This window comes from Lepisma saccharinum, chromosome 7 (genome assembly GCF_977018435.1).
Source record: "Lepisma saccharinum chromosome 7, izLepSacc3.1, whole genome shotgun sequence".
Taxonomy (NCBI): domain Eukaryota; kingdom Metazoa; phylum Arthropoda; class Insecta; order Zygentoma; family Lepismatidae; genus Lepisma; species Lepisma saccharinum.
In genome coordinates, this window is record NC_139235.1 from 3730341 (window position 1) to 3757037 (window position 26697).

At 39.4% G+C, this 26697-nt stretch overlaps 1 protein-coding gene across 1 annotated transcript in view; it reads right to left on the bottom strand.

The window, feature by feature from the left end:
- Positions 1-25329, bottom strand: part of L2HGDH (L-2-hydroxyglutarate dehydrogenase) — a 47213-nt gene extending 21884 nt beyond the window's left edge. The window contains exons 1-4 of the mRNA XM_083124910.1: positions 25206-25329; positions 11867-12150; positions 9137-9340; positions 1167-1328 (exon numbers count right to left, since the gene is read on the bottom strand). Coding sequence (XP_082981036.1) covers positions 1167-1328; positions 9137-9340; positions 11867-12150; positions 25206-25281 — 726 coding nt within the window. The 5' untranslated portion in view covers positions 25282-25329. The remainder of the gene's footprint in view (positions 1-1166; positions 1329-9136; positions 9341-11866; positions 12151-25205) is intronic.
- Between the last annotated feature and the right edge of the window lie 1368 nt (positions 25330-26697).

The window sequence follows — 26697 nt, forward strand, 5'->3', positions numbered from 1 at the left end:
TTTGAGTTTTCTTGAAGCTTTTATTGGGTCAAGCACGAACATGGTGATGGACAATTTGCATGGTAATACTCATGGATCCTACTGTAGCTACAGTTTAAAGTGGGATCCAAACCACTGTATGTAAGACTTAGTTTCACACACACAGTAACGTCCCCAGCAAACTACTTTAAGATGGTATGTTATGAATTGTAACAGCCATTGTAAATCACAAAGGTAACAAAGCAAGTGATGATAAACACAATCAAACTCATATAAATAAAATACTGATATGGAACCTACAGTGTTTTGTCATGTATGATTGTATCTACCTCCCTTTCACAAAACTTCTTGAGCTAGTTTCATCCTCCGCAATCGGACAGTATTTGAAATGCAGTGAAAATATAAATTACTTAACTATCGGACTTACTTGACTTAAAAATAACAACTGAAATTATATATATAGGAGGACCTTGGATGTTGTTAGCCTTGTACCGTGCCTCTGCATATACGTGGGTTGGAGATTTAATGATGGCAACACTGTGTGTATATATACACCATGAAACGGAACCTGTGCTTCTCGTTATACCACACATTAGTTTGATACCTAAGCTACCTCCCAGTGAATGGACTCTTCCTTCCAACACTAGGCGCAAGCACAGTGACGATAGCAATAAAGTATCGTTGGAGTTGGTGATCTAACAATCATTTTGCAGGACAATACTCGGTGAATATAGCACAACCTGTGGCTGATTTGTTTGTCGATGGAGCTGGCAGGTGCTCCACCATCCCCCATACTCCCCAGACTGAAGCCTTTGTGAATTTGATTGGATCTCTAATATGAAGGGCATTCGCTTCCGAACTGTTCCAGAGATTATTCAGGCATTAGACTGCTCCATTCGAACCATCAACAGAACAGGCGCTGCTAAAGCTATTCGACGACTTCCAAATCACTGGCAACGGTTGTGCACCATGCTGGTGACTACATTGAAGAGCTGTAAAAGTTTCACAGAGATATCTCCTTCGTATCATTTGTAAATAAATAGTTGCCACTATTAAATCTCCAACCCACGTATAAATCCAGCCATGTACACCTTCTGATGCAAGACCATGAGTCGAGCACACAATGAGCTTGGCCTCTCAGACATTACTACCACTAATAGTAAAACAGTATAATTCTATATACCTACTGGATATATATTGCCTCTAATAAGGTTACATTTTTCTCGATTTAGTAGCAAATATTCTCCTCTGAAGGGCACAATTTTTGGGTCACGGGAACCACCTGACAATTTAGCCAGCCTGTCCGACTGAAGTCCTCCACACGTCAGAATGAACTTTGCATCGATAACCTGTAGGAAATTGTAAGAAAATGAGAATTCTTCACTCAGACCAATAGCAAGGTTTTTTTACAATTGAAATAAATGCAGGATTCCCACATCTTCCACAACAGCAGATATTTTTAAATGAATTTCTATTCCATTCTGCAATGTTGATGTTTAATTAGCCTAACTATCTTTATCACATGCTTAATGTGTATTATTTACTGCAAATGATCTGTGTCCTACATTTTTGACTTAATGTCTACCTTTCGGGATAGCTGTTCGAGAAGTAAAACAATCCGCTACAGCCATCTGCAATACATGCGCAGAGACCAAAAGACTGACTTCCGTGAGTGAGCTTGGCCGTGTAACATGCTACGTGCACGTCTCCTACTATAACACTGATAAACAATGAAATACTCCTTTAAATAAAACTAAGTGACCTTTATGTATTCAGATGTGCTGATAACGAATATCGCATCCGTTTTCCTGTATCACCTAAGTTTTTTGCAGAACACCCAAATTTTATAATTTTATGGTTACAGGTCTCCGCACCCAGCTCCGCTTCCAGCTTAACGTTTGTTTCCTAGCAAATGGATAAGAACTTTTCAGCGACCTTGTGTTTATGACTGGCACTTAATATATAGTGGAGAAAACATGTGGCAGTAGAGAAATTTCCTGTTTCTCTGTTAAAATTTGTTCTTTTGTGGGTTAGTAGTCTTAACTTCCTTTCCGATAACTTCGCGAGTAGCCGTATTTTATGTTTGTGTATGTTCGTGAAATTGTGAATGTAATATTGTATAGTGAAGTGAAGTGTAAGTTGTATTTTAACAAAACGATAAGAGCATTCACAATTGTTTTTTTAAAGAAATATATTATAAGTCAATTAATGAGTTCGCCATGTCACGCAAATGTGTGAATAACCCGAACTTGTTTTGTTATGTTTGCGGGGAATTTACTCCGAAGTCACAGAGAAATACTATCATTCCTATAGTGAAAAAAGCATATGAGTTGTATTTTGGAAGTAAAGTAGACGAGGGAAAAAGCTGGGCACCAGGTAAAATTTGTTGTAATTGTTCGAGAACTTTACGTGGTTGGCTTAATGGCACTCACAAATCAATGCCCTTCGGAAACCCTGTAATATGGAAAGAAAGATTATACTACGGATTGTTACTTCTGTTTAACAAACATAGTGGATATAGTTCTAAATCAAAACATTCTATATTTTATCCTGATGTTCCTTCAGCCAAGAAACCTACGAGTCATGATTTTATACCAATTCCTAAGCCTCCTAAAGAATGGACAGTGGATGAAACAGAACCAAGCAGTGCTTCTCCAGATGATGGACCCAGACCCTCATATTCAAACACCGATCCAAATTTTCCTGATCCAAATATACCTCACTTTATTTCCCAATCCGAACTAAATGATCTAGTCAGAGACCTCAACCTTTCTAAAGTTCAAGCAGAATTATTAGGTTCTCGTCTCCGAGGGTGGAATTTATTACAAGATGGTGTTAAGGTGTCATACCGGAAACGCCAACAATCACGGACACATTTTTTTTCTGTTAGTAATGAGTTAACTTACTGCAATGATGTAGAAGGCCTTCCGCAAGAATTTGGAAGGAGTCACAACCCAAACGAGTGGAGACTATATTTAGATTCATCTAAGAATAGTTTAAAAGTAGTATTGTTGCATAATGGGAATATATACCCATCAGTACCCCTTGCCTGTTCTTCCACCATGAAGGAAACATATGAAAGTGTGACAAATTATGAAAAATATGGTTGGCAGATATGCGGAGACCTCAAAACGATTGGTGTACTGTTAGGCATGCAATCTGGGTTTACAAAATTTTGTTGCTTTCTTTGCGAATGGGACAGCCGGGTAGAAGATAAACATTACAACATTGTGGATTGGCCCATACGAAAAAACTTATGTCCTAGAGAGAAGAGTGTTAGGAATCACCCTCTACTTGAGAAAGGCCAGATTTTGTTACCACTGTTGCATATAAAGTTATGGCTGATGAAAATTTTTGTTAAGGCTTTGGATAAACACTGTGAGGGTTTTGGGTACTTGAGAAAAACATTTCCTAAACTCAGTGATAGTAAGTTAAAAGAAGGCATATTTATTGGGCCGCAAATCCGTGAGATCATTCATGATGACAACTTTGTGGAATTGCTAACAGAAAAAGAGAAATGCGCATGGTTAGCTTTCAGACAAGTATGCTGTAATTTTCTTGGAAATGTGAAAGCTGATAACTACAAGGAACTTGTTAAGAACTTGTTGAAGTGTTATCAGCGCATGGGGTGCAATATGTCCTTGAAAATTCAACTTTTTACATTCGCATTTGGACTTTTTCCCCCTTAACTTGGGCGCGGTTAGTGACGAATGCGGCGAGAGATTTCACCAGGATATTTCTGTCATGGGGAAACGCTATGCAGGAAAATCGGTACAGAACATGTTAGCAGACTATAGTTGGAACCTCAAGGAATATGTTTCTGCTGGGAGTTACAAACGGCAGAGTTCAAGAAAGAAATTTTGAAAATGCGAGTAAAAATTTGTTTTTTTTTTCCTTTTTTTGCATGAAATTTGTTCATTGAACAGTCAAAATCGGTCCTATATATATATTTTTAATTTTTTTATATTTCATAGTTATTCACTTCAATATTTAAATCTTATTTCATGAGCAAACAAACAAAAATAATTTCAAATTTCGATGTATTATTACAAAGGGAATTAAATTTTTATTAAAAACAAAAAATGAAAATCCAGGGAAAACGATAGGTGATACAGCATTTCTTACTTTCAGATTTGGATTCAGCGGGGTCGAATTATAAATAATCACCTATTTTCGTTCAAAGGAGCAAAAAAAAAGTTTGAATTTGTTCATCAGTGTAATCTAACGACGATGTATCAGACAGTGTAATTATGGTTCTGAATACCATTATGTATTAGCATTTAGTGTTATAAATATTAAAAATTGATGTACCGTGTTTTTTCATCTCGTAGAACTACACCTAGATAAAGCTGTTCTCTTAAAATACAACAGACACTACTTAAGTCTGTTATTACCACAACATTTTGTCTTCCGCAAAACCGGATGAACTACGGTTATGGGTAATCGACGGGACTGGTGAAATGCAGTTTTAGTAAAGTGAAAGTACAGAACAATGCTGTTTTCCCACCAATTCAGCCACACCATGCGAGGGGAAATTAGAGCAAGCTAGGAGAATCAACGGACACCACGATCCAGTTGCTGATCTTGTTGATGCAGGGTTGCCAAGAACAGAGGAATTATCGACGGCTGCATTCCGTGTACGTGAGTAAATCCTTTAATTTTCCTTTTCCATACTTGTTTGTTCATATTCCTAACCTTGTCAGAGAAAATGCAGGAAGCAAGTGAAATGCTTGAGAAGCTCGTGAGACAAGGCTGTATAATACAAGGACAATTAACTCAGCTTCAGAACTACGTGTCGAATTATGACGAGGCAAGTGGTCATGTAAAGGAAATTGTAGCTAGGCATAAGCAACTCGGCAGCGTTTGGTCAAAACTAGAAGATGTAATGGACAAGATATCCAAATTATCAGATGAACAATCTCACAATGAAAAAAGAGCGTCACTTGAGCAAAGTTACTTCACTTTAGAAGCTGAAATGATTTCAATAATAGACAAAGACTCGACGAGAAAGAATAACACACGTAAGCCTGAAACTAAACCTCCAATCAAGTTCCAAGATGTAATTTTACCAACGTTTGGCGGAAACTATACTCAGTTTTCATCGTTTCAAAATATTTTTGTTGCCCTCATAGATAAAAATGAAACATTTTCATACAAAGATTGCAGTATTTACGGCTTTCATTAAAGAGTGATGAATAGAGCCCGGAAGTTCAGGCATTTATTTTCGTTAAAATAGGCAGGCAAAAAGGCATTTATAATGTGGAAAATAGGCACTAAAAATGAAAAAAAAAAGGCAAAATAAACCCAAAAATGGCACATTTGGAAGTCACTTACTTTTATCTATAATTTCTGGCAAAATGTTAAAATCTACATTGGGAAGAGCATTTCAATTTTTTCCATCTTGATTGCACATAACTAAAAGGTGCTTTTTTTAAGTTCTCAACATTCATTGATAGTCGTCTGTCAGAGAGAATATTTTTCATAATAGAAAATGATCTTTCTACTTCTACAGAAGTTATTGGAGCATACATATAACAAGCTAATGTAGCTGGTCTCACTTCGGTAACAGCATTTTCACCTTTTAGAATATCACAAATTGTTTTCAATTGTTTCAAGTTCTCATTTGCACTCACTATCCGATTACACTTTTCCGCAACAGCTGACCCCTTTTCTCCTGGCACTTCCATCATCTGCTGCATAGATTCCTCGAGGATTTTCATGGATGCTATAAGAGTCTCACCTCTTTTTTCTAGCTTTGTAATTGTCTCTGGCAATGCACCATAATGTGCAAAAATAAACGACAGTTCATTCTTCAGTACTGAATAGCACAGGAGTATTTTCACTTCACGAATTGAAGCTGCTTCATTTTCTGGAAGAGCATCAATCAACTCACTGATTTTTTCAAGGTTGTTAGCATAATATATAGCTGCTGATTGATATCCAGGTTCCCCATCTTGTCAAGACTGGTTGCGGAGGTAAACCAAGCTCAGGCGCAACTTCCTGAAATTTTAGGGTTCGAGAGGGAGATTTAAGAAATATCTTCTTTGTGTTCGAAATCAACCTGTCCACTTCTGGGTGCAACACTAACTTCTTTGGCGAGTCTGTGCATTGCGTGGACTACACATGTGATATGAAGCATGTTCGGGAACAGAATTTTCAATGCTATGGCAGCCTTCTTCATATAGGGAGCTGCATCACTGATAAAAGGTAACACGTCATCACGATGTACACCATCTGGCCAGAGCAGAAGTAGGGAATTTGAGAATAACTGAGCTATTGACGAACCATTGGCTCTCTCTAGTTGTTCTGACGTGAGAAGAAATGACGAGGATTCTCCTCATGTTGGTTCCATAGTTCCTATGATGACGTTGGATATGTAGCGTCCCATAGTGCCGGTAGTTTCATCTATTGAAATCCAGATCTTCTTTCCATGAAATTCAGCACGAATTCTTTGCAGAGATTCTTCGTAGCAGACACTTCAATATGTTTTCCGCAGCATAGATTCTGACGGCACCGTTTCTTTAGTGTATATCTCCAGTAATTTTCTCAGTGACTTGTTTTCCACTTTCCACAAAGGTACTCCTGCTTCCATGAAAGCTTTGCACAGTTCAAGAGAAAACTGAGATTGCCTGTTGGATGAAGTGCCCACTTTTGAAATTTGGGATATGTTCTTCTGTCGATCATTTTAGCAGCTGCTGATTTATGTTTTGCTGTTGACACATGCTGAGATATAAAGTATTTTTTCTCATGGTTGATTGTTTTTTCACATATCTTTCAGAGAAGAATAGTACCGTCTGTCGAAAATGTGCTTTTACCAAATTCACGAATGTAACCATGTAAATTACCACTTAATGGCACACTAAATTTCGGAATGATGACAACTACACGATCCTTTCCCTCCAAAGTGCAGAACTAAACTAAAGATAGAGAACTTGATTTTGGAATCCATGCAAAGGCCCTTGGGCATTAGTGCTGTTTCTTGTCAATAACCTCCTGACACAGACGCTGGACGTGATTGTGCAGGTGTTCTGCAACAGGTTTTCAGCAATCAATCATGCACAAGGAAATATTAACCGAAAGGCAATATCCTGACTCAGCATGAAATACTTTTTCTCACACTTTTCTCCTTCAGCAATGTTGAAACATGTGTGAGTTCAATATTACTTAAATAAGGCGAAAATTATTCACATAATACAAGGAAGAAAAATAAATGCCAACAACGTTTTTTGGGAGAAAAATAATTTATATACATACTTTTTTAAAAAAAATTGTCACATTTCATTGAAAAAGGCAAAAAAAAGCATTACAATTAAAAATAGGCAGTGGGGTCCCAAATAGGCAAAAAAGCAAAATGAAAAGGCTTCTAAAACATTCGAAACAACATAAAAAACATATATCCGGAAGAATTTTATCAATATATGCAGTAGATAAAAAGAGGCATTTTGCCAAACTTCCGGGCTCTAGTGATTAATTACAAACAATCGAGAATTTCTAACTCACAGGTGCTAATTACAAAGTCGCCTGGGATTAGATTCAGCGCAAGTACAATAATCCCAAGTTAATAGCCGCTGCTTACATAAATGACATTTTGAATGTAGCTTCAGTCACTAAGGAAAGTGTAACATAATTAAGAAAGTTCACGAGTAGGATTAGAAGCTCTATAGAAGCCTTAAGAAACATTCAGGGACTTAATTGATATTTTTCTTGTTCAGTATCTTTCATCCAAATTGGATAGGTGTACGAGAAAAGATTTTGAGAAACAGTCGAGCAATACAGAATTCAGTACCATATTTTCACATACTATTTTTAGTTCACTTTATAAGCTCTGAGTTGTAATGTACAATGAATACTTTCTGTAAATAAATAATTACTTTCTTTCTGCCATTAGAAAAGGAGACTGATTTTCACCATTTCTCAGGAAATAAACTGGGACGTATTAATTGTAAAAAGATCAGCAACTTGAGTAAACATGGGAGTAAGAATGAATCAACTTTGAAAATCAGCTGTGTATTCCTTGAAAAAGCAAAAATATGATGAATATGACCAAAAAACTATCAAAATATGCTCTATCATGTAGAAAAGGCCAAACATGCCAAAATATTACTTACGTGAAATTTAGAAGATTTCACACTTCCGCATTGCACAACTTCAAGAGATACTACCTACCGAAACTCGCATCCCCCGGTGTCTACAAGACCACATGCCAATGCCACAACACCTACATTGGCAGAACCATCCGCACCGTCCAAGAACGGATTAACGAACATGTAAAAGATTCCAAAAACGACACACCTAAATCAGGCCTCTCCCAACACCTCCACTCCACTAACCACACCATCTCCTCCATATCCATACTTCACCCAACCGGCTCTGTCATAGAAAACACCATCAAAGAAACCCATGCTATCATCCAGCAGAAACCAGCACTGAACCTGGACAATGGACAAGCACACCCAACTTGGCACCCTGTCCTCAGAAAGATCCCCGACCTGAAAAAGAAAAGATGCTATACACATACTCAACCCCCCTCCAGCCATGCGGCCCAGCCCCCCAACCAGCAACGCCACCTGACAACAGGAAGCAGACGACGCAAACCAAGATTCGAGTGCCAGTGCCGCCGAACGAGAGAAATCGCAACTACCGCCACCCGGGAACAAACAATGCAGTGACGCGGTACCATCTCCACTTCAAACGCCGTACCCTTTTGTGAATGAAGACAGTGGATCTTCGAAATTAATAGGATTGAACTATTAAATTGTGCAATGCGGAAGTGTGAAATCTTCTAAATTTCACGTAAGTAATTTTAAACCGCGTTTACTGCAACTATCATGAATGCCAAAATATGCCCTTAAAAAGCACCTTAATTTAATTATTTTCTTAATAATATGAATTTCTATATGTTTAGGGATCACATAACCCTAACAAAAAAAAAAAATGCTACGTCATGAAAATCCTAGTCCTTCTAATCATGTTAAACTGTGAATAGTGCCATTATCATTAAGCTCTAACTAAACATGGCAGCTTTTATTTAATACTTTGCACATGAGGGAGCCAACAAAAAAAACCTTATATATGGGTTGGTGCACAGAGGATTTGTTTAACACATTAACTGCTATTAACATGGTTTCCATCAAATATTGATTCATATGGTACTCACACGGTCACCTTGACTTACGATCCTTACAGGATACACTGCTGGTTGTGACGAGCCATCCACGATGTCATTAACTTGCAGGAAATTAGTTACTTTAAAATTCAAAAATATCTGACCTCCTGCTTTTACAAAGTCTTCAGCATATGCTTTGGTTACTTCCGCAAAATCCACAATTCCTGTATGTGGAGACCATATTGCTTTCAGGCCCTGCAAAATAAACCATATAGAAGAATTAAAAACATAAGATTTTATTTTAAAGTAAAATCATAGGCAAACATAGTCCCATATGGGCATCACGCCTTGGGCTCTGGTTACGGGACGTGCGAGGTTCGAGTCTGCTGGGAGTCTGCATAACAACTTTTCTCCTGAGAATTCGTCCTGTGTATGGGACCGTGAGGAAATTTGGAAGTGAGGTGGGCAGTCGGTAGCTAGGCCTGACCCTTACAGGCTGTTGCACAACGTGTTATCACGAAATCAGTGATTTATCCACACACACACAGCAGCATGCCCAAATAGGGATCGGTGTGGGAAATAACCCCCTTTTGCAAAGTATTTCTAAAAAATAACAATAAAAAAAAAGAACATCAAATGCAGGAAAGAATGGGAATATGAGGGCTGATCACTGTACATCTACAAACAGGGCACACATTGAAATTTAATAAATTTACTTTTTCCTGAGTTTCAGTTTTTAATAAAATATTTAGCTTCAAAACCCTGGAGTTATTTTATAGAAACCCTGTGGTTTAAAACACAATCTCTTTTCCTAGAGTATTTAATATGCAATTTTGTAATACTGAGTATATTAGTATATACAATGGGCAAACTATACTACAAATTGAAATATGTACTCCGTCCCAGCTAACTGAGGAGCAGGCAAACGAAAACAGATCTCTGCGCAAGTAGTGATGTGAGACGGCTCCACCAAATATCACGTGAGAGGAACGGAATTGCGTGGAGAGGGGAGATAGTGACTGCAGTTACCAGCCTTTCCATCAGCGTCTACTGCTTCGCTCTGGCCAATAGATTTGCCCCGCTTCTCTGACACTATGTGCGGCCTTGCTCCACAGTTAACTGGGACAGGGTATATTTGGTCTAGGAATTAATTTGTGCACCTGGACAAGAGATGGTGTAACAAGCGTATCGTCCCACAGTTCCGTGTATCCACACATGAATTGAAAACTCCTGTCAGCGCACATCGTTCGTAGTATAGGGCAGTTGATTGACGCGTCAAAAACAGCATTTTGTAGTCAACTGAACATGGCGCAGTTCGTGCCAGATAAAGTGTTCTTGCGGGGTGTTCTGCTTCATTACTTTAACATGCAGAAAAGTGCTACCGAAAGTCATCGTATTTTGGTGGAAGTGTATGGTGACCATGCGCTAGCTGAGCGAACATGTCAGAAGTGGTTTGCACGGTTTAGAAGTGGTGATTTCGGCCTGGAAGACCAAGAGCGACCTGGACAGCCAAAAAATTTTGAAGACGAAGAATTGAGAGCATTGCTCGATCAGGATTCGTGTCAAACGCAGGAAGAACTTGCAGAAGCATTAGGCGTTGATCAAACAACAGTTTCCAAACGCCTCAAAGCCATGGGAATGATTCAAAAGATGTCACATTGGGTTCCACATGAATTGAAAGACAGAGACGTTGAAATACGAAAAACCATTTGCGAATTGCTGCTTCAAAGACAGAAAAGAAAGGGGTTTTTGCATCGCATTGTTACTGGCGATGAGAAGTGGATCCATTACGAGAACCCGAAACGAAAAAAGGCCTGGGTGAAGCCAGGTGAACCAGGTCCATCACAACCGAAACGAAATATTCACTGTGCAAAGGTTATGTTGTGCATATGGTGGGATATGAAAGGTGTGGTGTACTATGAGCTGCTGCAACCGGGTGAAACAATTAATGGAGAACGTTATTGACGACAATTAATGCGTTTGAAGCAAGCTCTGGCCAGGAAACGACCAAAATGGGAGAACAGACATGATAAACTTATTTTTCAACATGATAACGCTCGCCCACATGTCGTAAAACCGGTCAAAACCTATTTAGAAAATGTCGGATGGGAAGTTTTGCCCCACCCGCCGTATTCACCAGACATTGCTCCTTCGGACTACTACTTGTTCGATTGCATGAATAACGATTTGATTGGACAGCGGTTCACTTCTTCAGAAGATATCGAAAAATGGGTCTCTGACTGGATCACTTCAAAGGATGAGGACTTTTTTCGCCACGGAATCCGTAACTTGCCTGACAGATGGGCGAAAGTGGTGGCTCGCGATGGACAATATTTTTCTTAAGGTATTTATGTATTTTGTGTTTGAACTACAGCTTCAATGTGTGCGTAACAACCGCACGAATTAATTCCTAGACCAAATAGTTTGGACACAACAAATGTAAAAATTTTTTGCTTCTCCTTTTCTTCTGTTTAAAAACCTTCTTTTCATTACACTACTACAAAAATTTTGACTTTTCCAGAAATACAATAATTTCCCCTAACATTTCCAGAAGAGTTAATTCCCTTACTTTCCAGACTGTCATAGCTAGGGGAGAAGATTTATTACCCCCCCACCTTCTCCACAACCAATTGCTGTGGGAGAAGGGTTCCGCCTCAACAGCAGTTGCAGGCAGGTGAGCGGGTCCTTAGCCTGCAGAGAGCTCCCACCGAGGAGTCATTTTTTTTAAAGAAAAAACAACAACAACTTAAAAGCATATTTTCAAAAAGACTAATGTAGTACCTTACAGTGAGGTTCTATCTCTCTAATCCTATTTGCATCGACCAATTGTAGATCAGGTACTCCGTTCTCCTGCCCTCTGCCGAAGAGATCCAGAAGAGGCCTTATTTCCTTCTCATCCCGTGCGACAATCAGTTTCCCACACTCCTTGTACGGAATGAGCTTCTCGTTGCAAAAGTTGTACATCATGTGCATCCCCTGCACACACAGTTTCGCTTTCAGGGAGCCCGGTTTGTAGTAAATGCCAGCGTGGATCACTCCACTGTTGTGTCCACTTTGGTGAGCAGCTGCAAGTGGAATTAAAAATTACACACAGCAAATAATGAAAATTAATCAGAGACCATGTTAACACTTCATCGGTCGCACTCTATCTGAGAGATACAAATGGTTTTACGAACATATTCATGATTACTTTTTAATTTTGACCTTATTTTAATTTAGTCCTCTGTATAATATTCATCTAAATATTTAAAGATTTTTTCGTTTTGTCCTTCGGTTATTATTTTTTTATTTCATTAGGCATATAAATAAATATACATATTTATTTTAAGAAGGTAATATACAACACATACTATGTACCGATAATTCTGTACGGAGCAGAGACTTGGACAATGACAGAGAGAGACAAAAGAAAGATGCAGGCAGTGAAGATGAATATCTTAAGATGTATATTGGGGAAGACTAGAAGGGATAGAATAAGGAATGAGGAGATCCGACAGACAGTGGGGGTGGTGAAGCTTCAGGACAGGATAGATCAGGCACAGATGAGATGGTTTGGACACATGAAGTAAGAGATTATAATGCACAAAGAGCGGGAATAAGGCCAAGGGGGAGAACAAGATGTTGGTGAAAAGAGCAGATAGCGGAGAGTGTTAGGAGAAGAGGACAAGATTGTTGATTGATTGATTGATTTGGTGCTTAAGTCCACTTTATGCACAGCAAGGCTAATCGGGACTAGGCCTATAGTTTAAAGTGGGATCCGAACTACTTGTGCCACCACCAGGTATCGAACCCGGGACCCCTTAAGAAGAGGACAAGATTGGAACACCGTGGAAAGAGGAGTTGTGGAAAAACAGGAAAAATGGAGAGGCTTGACTTCTATGCCAACCCAGTCATAGGCAGGAAACGGCAAGGGATGATGAGGATGATTTATTTTAACTAATATTTTTTATATTCTTTGTAATATTTGTAAATACATGTTTAATAAATGCACCATTTCTATGAGTGTCTCAAATAATAATTAGTATATCTTTAGACAAAAAATTAGAGTTTTTGAATAGTAATATAATAAGGAAAGAAATATAGTACACATTTATATGAAATAGATGGTAATTAGTTTCTTTCCAGGCAGTCACCAGCATTCCCGCAGATTGACATCTGACAAAGTGGGCAGCATTGGGAAGTCTTATTGCCAGTTCTCAAACACTTTCCACATATTTTTCTTTCACTTAAAATTCCTTTTTCTTGATCATCATGACCAGCACCTACACTGGTCCTCTAGGGCCTGTGAATGGTCACAGCTAGGTTACCCAAATCAGACTTCTCAGTCAGGCTAACAGGGTAAACAATGACCAGGCCCTGACTGGGCACTGGTGTCGGATTTATACCTTCCTTTATGAAATTAAAAGTTTATGGAATTTCTTTCCAATATATGTCTTATTTATTGTCCTTTATGCACAATTACATCAAAACTTATCCACTGGCAATCCTGGATCGAGTTCACAGATGCAAATCTGTAACAGGCAACCCTTGCAAGATTAATCACGGTTTGATACTATCACAAGAACCTGGCTCCAAAGTTGTAGGTTTATGAGAAACTAGTCCAAGCATAAGCCGATTCACCCATTTAGGGTACGGGTAGTTTTCACTACGAAGGTTAAACTGTGAAACCGGGTAAGAAAGCCAAAAATACAGAAATCTGGCCCCTTTTTATACCGAACGATTGTTGACAATGTACCAAGGAAACTAGATTGATATTTACACATATCCATGGATCTGCATAATTACATCATGTAATTTAGGCTTTTACAACATTTACATAAAATAACCAAAGTTGTAAATTACATATCTTCTTAAAATATTTTTCCAATGCCGAAAAAGATCACAAAATAATTAATTTTGATATCTAAAAAGATTGCAAATTAATTCCAGAATGTCCAAATTTCGTGCATGGTGCAGATAATGTATGGTACGTGCAGATGTTGAGCTGTTGCTTTACAAATGGAAGCATGGCCAGATTCGACTGGGGCGACACAATCAGCACAGGGTGGTTGAACTTTTTCCTTCAAAACTTAGATGATGTCAGTTCTCAGCTTTCTGCTGACCTGAAACCTAACCTAACCGGACACCTCCTTACCATGCACCGGCTTTAATCTTTCCTGTTACATGCAGATATAATCTAAGTATTTTTATGGCTGCTGCATTTAGCACGTTGTAAAATATTGTCAGTGGCCACCTGTTGTTTTTCTAGTGACAAGAATTACCTGACATTTCATCCACCGTGTCTATGTTGCCCTTCGTTATGTAAAATGTTATAACTTCAGGTTTTTTACTGTCACCAGTCTGTGGATCAATGGCCTTGCTGTGGTGCATAGTTGATAATAAGGTGATAAGTTTTCTTTTTCAGAACATGATGAAACCAGTGTTACAAAATCCTTCCCAAATCTGAAAAGAGAAGAGTGCTCTTCCCTATTCTTGCTGGTTAAAAAACATGCAGGCAGCAAGCTCATGTTTGTTGATCATATTGTTCCAACTGTTGTGAAATGTGTTGGTGCATAAGTTCTCCAGCCAGTCGCACGTTAGTGAATTAATTGTCACAAGTCACATTTTGGCCAGAACCAATTGATACAATTAGATGTCTTGAAACACACTAAGAATACTACTCTTGTGCAAGAAACTGAGCACTGAATATTTGCACAAATGTTAACGGTCATGGTGGGTCACAGCAACACATGTACAACCTTTCCTACGGACACATAAGCTCGAACTGAATATCGCCTGCGAATCTGTGGAGGGCAGCGAAACAAAAGTTAGTTGGGGGTTATGATAAGCCACGTGACTGCTTATGGGTTTAGCACCTTAAAAACATTTCCTTAACACTAATAAAATAATAACCTGTGACACACCAACTGCCTACTCACTCTCCCAAGGAGGGACATCATCCAAACGGTTTCAGGTGACGTGTGGTCAGCACGACTAACCCACATTCATTGTAGGTTTTCGTGAGTGGGTTACGCTACTCAGTCGTAGCTCCCTAATTTCCTCATGATGGTTGGTGGCCAATGGTCACATACACAGGCCAAAATCTCCTAACAACCCATTCTAAAGCTCGACCTGCCAAAGAATAAACTGCCAGAATTTTCGCCTCTAGTTGCGCGAGTTTCAAGGAGGAAAAAGCAGTGTTGCCACATGTCTGATTTTTGTCCAGTCATACACAACACCTTTTGCTGTCAACATGCACACTTCGCTCGCATTTCAGGGAGAGACAGGGAATCGGAGACCCATTCCTTTGCTACATGGCTGCAACCATTAGGCTCAGCAACGCTTGGCCTTGTTGAGGGTGCCACCATTGGCCACGGTGGCTCAGTCGGTAACGCGTCTGACTACCACGCTCAACGTCCCGGGTTTGATCCCTGGCCGGTTCGAATCCGGGAACTTTTCTAAGGTTGGAAGCGGCTCCAGCGCCCACCCAGCGTCGAATGACATGGGTACCTGGGGGAAACCCTGGGGGGTAAAGGCAGTCAGGGGTGTGATGCTGATCACAACAACCCCACTCACGACCGGATCAAGAAAGTGTGGGGCGTTAGCCCCACACCCCCTATACGCCTTCATGGCGTGGTGCTAAGCACAGGGGAACACTTTTTTTTTTTTTGCCACCAGTTTCGAAAACAATTCCCTGGAGAATTTCCCCACCTCAGCAAGTGGACAAAGCCAACTGGTTCAGGGGTTCATGTGACCCTCACTGCCTTTCAATGGAAAAGTCAAAAATAATTTTGAAGTTCGTTCTTTCGCCGAACAGGCTTTACAAGCAGACTGTGCTACCATTAACCCAAACAAAATCGATCACTCTACATCTCACAGGTACAAAAAGCCTACTAAACCGAGACACATATGACACCAGGCGGAGACTGTAGTCATTGGTCATCTGTAGTCAAAGACGGAAGAATCTACTGAGAAGCTTATAACCGCATGCCTACTAGTTAAAAAAGTAAAAATGCAAAGTACAACAGCCCTTTGAGGACCAAAGCTTGTCAAGCAGGTTTTGATTGGGTGAATCACGGTTACAGGTTACGCAAGGTCAGGTTTTTGGTTTTAGCATAAAAAAAAAAAATCCCTAACAACCTTAAAACATACGATCATAATATATGGTCTCTAGCACAAACCTACCTAGAGCCTTACATGAAAATTTGCAAAAACTTGTCTGAGTTGACCAAACATCAAAAATGCTTGGTCGCGTAAGCTACATTTCAAATCATAATAAATAATAGTACTTAGAGGGCTGCAAAGTGTGCATTTTACCTACCCATTGATTCTTGCTTCGCGAGAGCAGGTTTACCTGCTCGCCCGCTCATGGCAACGAGTCGACTTGCGTGTTTACCCGGGTTCCTCGTCTGCAAGATGCTCTGCGCTTATAAGGTACCTGGGCATTCAACAAGACCCGGGCACCTGCAAAACCTGCTGGAAGGAAACAGCCCTCCGGCAGCGTGTCGCTCCAGGCGTTTCTTCACCACGTGGACAGCTGAAGTCAGTGTTGCCTACTTACATAGCTTTTGAATCCTAAATCACGAAATCCAAGGGGGAACTATCTCCTCCAAGGAGAATTTATTGACTTGGCGATTTCATTGTAGGTAGTTTTTATCTTATTGCCAGGAAATGCACGCAATATTTACAGCTTCAGTTATATAAATGAATGATCGAGTATCCAAAAAAAACTGCGCATCGAAAACTAACTGTTTTGCAATGCATGGTGTCTTAACCACGCCCGCAGTAGCGCAACCACAGGGGGCAGGGGACATTGCACACAACCTTTGACGGAAACGAATTCTAGAGGGGGCAAGGGGGTTAACATTCAAGTAGAAAAAAAAGGCTAGCAGAATCTAAGAGTAGCAGGGCAAAAGGATACTCAAGATGGAATTACTTTTCATATATTTCTTGCATTTTCCTTCCAGACGGCCAAGGGCACCTGCAGAGGGGGAAAAGAGGGGCAATTGCTACCCTCAATTTCAAATGATATGTAAGTAAGAATATATTTCGTAAGATTTTCTTGCTCGCTTCGCTCGCAATACCTACTTTGTTACAGTCTCATCAAGTTCAATGCCGTAGTTAGAGGTTAGCGGGAGTCGACCCTGGGCGGCGCGGCGAACGATCTAAATGAAAAAAAAGTTTTAAAAGATAGAATGTCATGAAGGCCCACGGTATTATTTGCTTACTATAACATATTTATATATTAATATATTACATATAAACTTTGCTTTCAGTTTGCAAGAACAAAAAACAATTTATTATTATTATGATTATAATTGTTGGCACGATTATCCTGGTACTTGCCCCCTCCCAGACAAAAGTTCGTGGTTGTGCCTCTGCAGGCCAGTGAATTGATCGCCGGGGGGAGGGGATGGTAGCGCTCCTAGGTTATCAGGGAGAGCTTTATATACCAAGTCCATATTCAAAGTTTAATAGTATTATATGAAAGTCTATTACTTGTGTGTGTGTGTGTGTGATCATGAAGTTAATATAGGACACAGATAATCTAGAACTAGCGTTCAAATACTTGCAGTCCATTTTCAATATCTTCCCAATCATAGCTGAATCTGAGATAAAATATTCTAATTACTTCCTGCTACTTTGACTTCGGCTTGTAAATCAGATGAAATAATTTTATGCCTATGTGTTCTTTGCATTCTTTGAATTTAACCTTTATCAAGTTTTGAGCAAAATAATATCTCCTGTTTACATTTTCACTCGCCACTGCAAACAAATTGCCCGACCCTGTGGCCGAGTGGTTAGCACATCGCGCTGCGACGCCAAGGGTATAGGGTTCGATAAGGGGTTGGTTGTTTGTGAATGTCCATTCATCAATTTCATCATTTCATCACTCATCCCCATCTTCGCAAATTAGCCAAGAGGCACAAAACGCGAAGTAAAAAAAACTAAATCAAGCAAGGAAACAAATTTTACAAAGTAGTTTTACCAAACTTCAGAGGGGGAGGGGTGACGGCAATGCCGCCCTGCCTGGTTACTACTTTACTACTTTCCCTTTATACATAAGATTTAGCATAGTGCGGGGGCAAAAAATAGCAATAAGTGGGGGCAACTGCCCCCTCTCGCCTCCCCTAATCGCCGCCACCGATTTCCCTTATTCATCCTATCGAGGGGCATTCAATTAGATTACTGGCGAAAACACTTGACGGCACTCTGCCGCCTTGTGATCAAAGTTTTCCGATCGGGAACGTACGTAGACGTTCGGATCTCAATTTAAACTGTAGGTCCAGATCCGGTTAGCCTATTTGTGAATAAAGTGGACTTAAAACTTTAATAAACTTTCTTAAGATAAAGGCACTTTGCACAGAGGTTTGGAATCAAATTTAAAATGCAAATTAGCTAGATTTATTTGTCTATCTGTACATAAAGCAGACTTACAAGAAAATTTGCCAAACTTCGCCGTCGCGATTAGCCAAATTTTCTAGAAAAGCGATGGGAAAAATAATAATACAAAAATATAAGAAAAATAAAATTTATTTACGCAGTTTCATTGGATTCTCTGCAACTTATACTATGATTAATCGTCCATAGTAAAAATTAACTATAGAACGAAAACATTTGAAATGGTACTCGTGTAAATGAACAGATATAAATCAAGAAGAAAAGGAAAAAATAAACATATGTTAAACTTCATATGAACGTATTAATATTTTAGGATGCTTCCCTGTAGATTAGCGCAAAAAAAAATAAGGATTACGAGTTGTAGACTATCAGTATTTTTGATGAATGATCAAAATGTCGCTCAATTTCTCAGGTTCAATTGTCGACCTCCTGTCACTTACAATTATACCCGCTGCACTGAAGCATCTCTCACTCCGAGCACTTGTTGCAGGAATACACAAAATGTGCTGAGCTAGATTAGCTAGCTTAGGGAAATTAGATGCCTGTGAACGCCACCAAGACAGCAGATCATCATCTGCAGTGCGTCCCAAAGCAAGGTATCTGGCAAGTTCATCCTCGTGTTCATTGTGTACCTCCCATTCCCAGAAACGGCGTTTCTTGCTAGATGTAGTCTCTTGTGGTGAGGGGATATCCTCGGACACTGAATCAACTCCAGCACGCTGAGAAGGCTGTTCCATAATATGCTTCACATACTCATATGTTGCACTTCTCTCGTCTTCATCGAGCATCTTCAGACTTCGAAATCTCGGCCATAGCATCGTGGCTACTTTGTGAATAGGGAGAATTTCTAATTTGTCTTCTAACAGTCGTTTGGCTTGTTTTTTCAATGTTATGATATCCTGAAAAATAAAAATGGAACTAAAGGAAGTGCGTTGTTTTGAAACCGTGCCAAATCAGATATCAATGTGAATAAGAGAGAAAGTAGGTGTCAAAGAATTTCAAATATAAATAAGACGCACTTGTTTGCATAGGCTAGTTGTGAATCTGAAGTATCTTACATTCAGAAATTAAATTAACTTATGATTTGTTTTAAAATTAAAGTATTTCGAAGAAATATATTTAGACCTTAAGAAAGGTAAAGAAGCAGGCGAATGGCAAAGATGGAATAATAATAATACACTTTGCAAATGTATAGCCTCTATCAAAATTTTATAATTAAATCAGTATACATCATTTAGCAGGTCATATATAGCCTAATGTATGTAAGAAGACAGGTAAGTATACAGAGTGTTAGTGGGTATCGTGGTGTTAGGAGTACTCCCAGGAAGCAAAGGCTATGAATAAGGCAAATGTAAGACTTGAACTGATGAACCTTCATTCTTACAGATATATTTGTACTTATTTCAAATTACTTGCTGCCACTTATGGCTAATCACGATGCTGAGGATGAAGATTAGATGATATAGGTGACAGGACACTAATAAAGAAATATTCATTCCCAGACCAGGACTCGAACGTGAACTTTCGGCGGCGAGGACATGAACTGACCTCCAGACGCGTTCGATCACCGACGCAGCTAGTACATGTATGTAGCTCATTAACATGTTGATATGTTGAGGTTTATTGATGAATAAGATTTCCATGTAGAATTTTACTAAGCAATTATATTCAGGAGTTGTACTTCTCTTCATAAAAAGTTATTCTTTACTAGAATGGAATAATGCCAATCTCGTGTTTAGGAACCCCCGCCCCCGCCCGCGCGCGCGCGCGCACACGCACACACACACACACACACACACACACACACACACACACACTAATATATATTTTCATCAACAATTTCAGCAATAAATATTCATTTCTTACTTAGCCACCTTGGTGCCCAAAAGCTTTGACTCACTGTCTATCTGGTTAGCGAAGGTTCCCTATTTAAGTCGCAGCCTGGATGGAGATGATAATTTGTGAGTGTCTCCTCATCATTCATCCTAATTGTCGCGTGACTTAGTTTATTTTATTTCCCACTTCTGACACTTCTGTGTGTTCGGGAAGACGAGGATAAATGGTTATAACATGAAATGGATGAAGGGGCAATCACAAACAGGGAGGAACGACACAACAGGAGCTCCACAGAGGATTATACTGGATGTGAGTCCAGACGCCAGAGCCTCGCTAGTCTACAAAATCCACTCCAATGTGTACTATGTGGGAGGGAGGCATGTGGATGTCTTCGGAGAGAGTTACCTCTTACACTCTGTTATGAAATAATAAAACCACACACACACACACACACAAACACGCACGCATTCCCACACGCGGGCGCGTGCACACACACACACACACACATGTTACATACCTCTTTCTCTTCTCCACGTAGTGAACAATGTTGTTTCAGCTTGTAAAACCATAACAGCACTAACTGCAACGTAGGTTCGGTTGAGGCCTCCAATTCTTCTGTTCCCTCACTGAATGGTTCGAGAAACTGAATTATATCACCAACAAGATCATGGTCATATCCGTCCATTTTTTCAAGTGAATTTGCCTCTTGTAGTACGGTTTCTCTTAGGTGTTTCTGTGAATGTACCGATTTAAGCATAGCACAACAACTATTCCACCGTGTTGTACATTGTAGTTTTAAAGATATGGACTTTCTTGCACCCAATCCAGATTTTTTAAGAAAGATGACAGTGTCCTTTACAGCACCAATTGCCGAAAATACAGCAGGAATGTATTCAGACATTGTTTGTTCGTTCATAGTCTGGCGAAGAACATTATTCAGAATATGTGCAGCACAATTAAGTCTTTCGTGGTTTTCGAGAGCTTTTATCATATTACTTCCACGATCAGTTACAAATGTTACTTTTTGTAGTTCATCAGGGAAAATACCTAATTCTGTTGTACGTTCCTCTATTTCTTGCAGGATGTTGAAACCTGTTTTTGGAGCATCCGGAAAACAAGAGCACAACAGGACATGATTATTCAAAACCCATTCACTGTCGATGTAGTGTACAGTGAGAGATAGATAGTGATAAAGGTAAAAAGGTAAAGTGCTCCCCTGTGCTTAGCACCACGCCATGAAGGCGTATAGGGGGTGTGGGGGTAACGCCCCACACTTTCTTGATCCGGTCGTGAGTGGGGGTGATGTGATCAGCATCACGCCCCTGACCGCCTTTACCCCCCAGGGTTTCCCCCAGGTACCCATGTTATTCGACGCTGGGTGGGCGCCGGGGCCGCTTCCATCGTTAGAAAAGTTCCCGGATTTGAACCGGCCGGGGATCGAACCCGGGACCTTGAGCATGGTAGTCAGACGCGTTACCGACTGAGCCACCGCGGCCAATAGTGAAGTTTCCTAAAATTGTCTGTCCACATATCTGTGGTGAATGAGCAAGCGTTTCGTTGTATGTGGTATTTGATACGTGGAATTATTCTCGCACGAATTTCATCTGCTTGTTCACTTACATGTCGCGAAATTGTTGTGGGATGCGGAAGAATATTTCTAATGTTTACAGATCCGTATTTTGCACCAACGTTGATTAGGCCTTGAGAAAGCTCTACGAAACCTTCTCTGGCTACCACATTGAATGGTCGTAGATCTTTCCCACACAAACTTACACATAACTGTGTTATCTTCTGTTTTTCAGCCTGCGAAACATCTTTCTTCTCCTGATATTGAGTTTTGCATGCATGGCGCATTAAACTTGTAGTACCATATTTTGAGGAAATAATCGTCTGGCATTCTCTGCACTGAGCAAAGCCGATTGTTAAATTTGTAGCATTATCAATAACTTCTAGAAATGTATTCCACACAGCACTTTTAACTTTAGCCCCGGTTAGAACCTTTTCCCGCACACAATACACACCACTGGCGAGCTTCGTTTCCACCTCGAGCTTCGACATATCAACTGGCGTTTGGGAGAAAACTTAATCCAGGTCGAACAAACACACAAACAAACAAAAACTATTGCCAACTATTAAATACAAGATATCGTACAGGTACAAGTCAGGTACACTGCGAAGCATTCTAAACCCCGGACGGCGGAAAGCGAAGCTTCTCCTTGCACACAGCCGAGAGTGTGACGCTGAGGACGAGCCAAGTCAGGTGGTTCTATCTGCCTGTTACGTCACAACGCGGAGCTCAAGAAGCCCCACCTGTAGACGTTACAGGGAAGAAACTAAAATATGTTTCACATACATTGCACTTTATGTATATAGATTTCCATAGTAACTATAATTTTAAGACCGTGCTAATGTGTAGATGGATACAATCTGCATTTAAGTATTTTAGAGTGCGTTTCTGATTGAGACTTATGAAGCCGCAGCGAATTAGTGTGTGTCAGTCTTCTCGAATAATAATGAATTAGAAACATTCATTAGATATTTTAAGTTTAAAAAAAATAATAATTAAAATATATTGACTATTGATGGGATATAAGAAGCAAACATAAGAAAGCGGTGTAAGAAAGCACGGGAAAGGTGCAGTTGTATTTTTATTGTTCGTATCCCAACGTAGGCATGGGTGTTCTGTGTGAGTGTCCCTTCACTAGTATCATCATATGAGTCCATCCTCATCGTCGCGATAACCGATAGTGAGAAAAACAAGAAACAACAAATCAATAAACCAATTGAAAATATAGGGGTTTATTATAATTTAATGAAAATTATGTTAACTTCAGATGGTCACATCAGTTAAACCAAGGAGAACCTGCTTGGGTTACCAGACGTCCGGTTTTTCCCGGACAGGTCCTACATTTTAGTTTGATGTCGGGCAGCGTCACATAATATTAGTTAGGAAAATACGTGTGTCAGTTGAACAAAGAGAATCATGCAAGTCACAATACATTTAAGAATTCATTATGAAATTATATTATTTTTAAAACTGAAAAGTGTCGACTTTAAATTACTTAAAAAGTATCAATTTTAAATTACTTTCTAACGTGTTATAGAAATGTGTATTATTTATTGCGAATGTTTTGTGTCCTACATTTTAGGACATTATGTCCTACTTTTCCCTTGTAGCAATCTGGTAACCATATTTGCAGTTGAAGCATGTTTAGTTTATACCAAAAGTAACTGTAGAAGGAGCGTCGTCGTTCCTTAAACTATCATAGCTCTAGCTGTAACTATGTAAATGAGTTACATCCCATAAGAAGTAGCCTACTGTATTTTAGTCACTTCTTGCGGTAAAGTAACTGAAATGGGGTTACTTTTAAATAGTAACTTTGCAATGACCGAAACCAACAAACACATCATATCTCATGTGATCATACACTGAAGGGGACATGTTGCTTGAGAAAAATAACGACTCGATTTCCATAGTTCATTCGTTTATTTAAAAGTAATCAGTATTTCATAATTTCAACACACGACGTCTGTTACTAGTATTCAATACTATTAAATACAGTCCCTTTATTGAAATCAGTTAGAATAATTCACTAAGCGAAACCGACTTTGCATCTCGCCTGCGGCTGCGATTTCAAGCGCGCCAGGTGGGGAAACTTCATCGCAGACACCACTTGGCTCGTACGTACCCAGCAACAACGTCCTACAAGAGCGACCACAAGGAAACGAACATTCGGTCAAAAGCGTCCGTCTACCTTTCCCTCCATCGGTTCAACTAGGGCCATGAGTAAGCATGCTCCACTCTGCCCCTCCCCTCTCCGCAGGTTTACGATGCACAGGAGTCGAGGGTCTGCGCAGGCTGTTTGAAAGAAACTTCCCCGCTTGAACGTGTATCATTTCAGTACGTTCGGTTCTTACGTTAAACACAAGTACTATATGTCTATTCTCCATTTTTCTGTTCTACATTTTCTTTCATTCAAGATTGTGTATTCCCTAGAGTCAGCAAAAGCAGTGTCATGCTTCATATTCATTTTCCCCTGGTGAGAGCAAGTGTTGATGGGATTCTACCAATTCAAAGAAGGCACAATATATATTTCAGAAAACATGTAATGCGTTAGAGATGTTTGTATTATTATTATCTATAGGCTAATCGCGACTTGATGTTGAATTGTGACTAGGACACCATCACCATGCCCACGTTAAATGGTTAGAGTTATAGGTTGTTTACGACATATTCTTATGGAGTGTGCATCACGGAAAACCTATTTCAATTTGTGTGTGTGTGTGTGGGGGGGGGGTTAGCAAAGTAGCATCATTCTTAAATCTCATTCGCGATGTGGCTTACGAAGCTTCGAGTTCCCTTTCTAAATAGTGGAAATCCATTTCAGTTGGTAACACTGCAGACAGGTGTGCGACCGATACAGTTTCTGCTCGAAGCAACTACGTCATGCAGAGGGAGGGGCGTGCAGTTGATTGAATGAACGCACTGAGACCTACTAGGTATCTTACGACTGCGGGCACCCGGCGGGTTTTCAATACCTGCCACGAACGATCTGGGCAGGTGGTGAGGCAAGCTGCTCAACGGAAGATGTTGCGCAGGTTGCATGATATTTTAGGAGCGATGTCTCGCGAACGGGTCTGCTCCAGGTCTTGTGCAGGTGTCTGATAGTACTTAGTGTAAGTTTTGACTGTGCTAAGTAGTTTCTCCAATCTTCAAATGTACTCCCACAACTGTTTTCGGTATTCTAAAGCACTTCCTAGTACTCCTATAAAACTTGCAAAAAATTATTAACTAAACATTCGGAGCCATTACCTCAGAATATGTTGAAACACCACACGTGTGCTTGCATACACATACAAAAAAAAAAAAATCATTTTGAGTTAAGACTTTTCAAACACTTGCCTAAATTTGATTCCTTTTCCAGCACAGCCATTTTGAGCTTCCTATGCCGCATACTTAGTTCACGGGCAGCTGCCATTCCAACAATTCCACCACCAACCACCACAATATCAAACTGTGGAATATCCTGCCTGAAAATATCATTAAAGAAAATGTCAAGACAATACTGTGCAATAAAATCAGTACAAATATATGTTGCTACTAAACCTCTAAATAAATAATGATTCCACTTCCACGATCCATTACAAATTCAAGAACTGATTTTCAACAAGATAATCAATCATTCACTGTGACCAGAACCAAATTTCTTTTTGCAAGAATTTGTGCTAAGAGTCTGACTGTGCTTGCTTTACTTTTTATATATATAAAAAAAATAATGTAACCCTTGTTTGTTTAAGGATGACAGGAGGAAGATGAAAGATTCAATATTAATTGCACCGGAGTTTGTTCTGATGAATGGTATTCTCACTATCTGTAATGTCTCTAACGCATCCTGTTCAAATGGTGGTATTTGAAGGTAAAGGGATGTCAATATGGTGGACAGACGTATTGTGGAGCAATTTGGTATATGAAACGATAAATTGTGGCTGCTGTAAACACAAAACTAGCAAAACTGAACGGGTGTATATGTGGAAGATTATAGGATGTTTCCTCACTAGCTGTCAGGGCGAATTTTTTCAAATTTTCCCCTCCATTTGAAAAACTGCATTCATATTCCAAAATATGAAAAATTACATACGTTTAGAATTGCCTCTAGAGCATTGGCGTGAATTTTCATGTAGTTTTCTTTCACTATTATCTAGATATTATCAATTGTTCCATGATTACATAAGTCTATTAAACTATTGTAATTGTTCCATGATTACATAAGTCTATTAAACTATTGATAATATCTAGATAACAGTGAAAGCAAACTACACGAAAATTCACGTCAATACTCTAGAGGAAATTCTAAGCATATGTAATTTTTCATATTTTGGAATATGAAAGCGGTTTTTCAAATGGAGAGGAAAATTTGAAAAAATTCGCCCTGACGGCTGCCAAAGGTCCAGTCGAACTTTAATGATTTTCGTAAGTTTTATAAGAGTATTAGTAAGTGTTTTAAAATAATGGAAATGATTGTGAGATAGATCGAAGTTTGGAGAAACTAAGTACCATAGTTAAAAGCTTCACAAAGTATTATTTACTGGAGATATTGCAATTTGAATAGTAGCTTACACAAGTATTTGTGCTTTGTAGCAAGCAGACTTTCTTGGTTTACAGTCATCACAGACACGCAGCTCCAACAGATTTTCATGAGAGCTTGATGTCTAAGATGGCCCAAGTTTCTTTTATTTAATTGCAATTTCATCATGCTACGAATGCAATTTTTACATGTTTTCAATTTACGTCTGTTAACACACACTGCAGAGTTTTAGCGATTACTTAAGATTTTGTTCAATACATGCTTTTGTGATTAGGTTAGGAAGTCAGGTTTGGTTCTCTTAGCATTAAA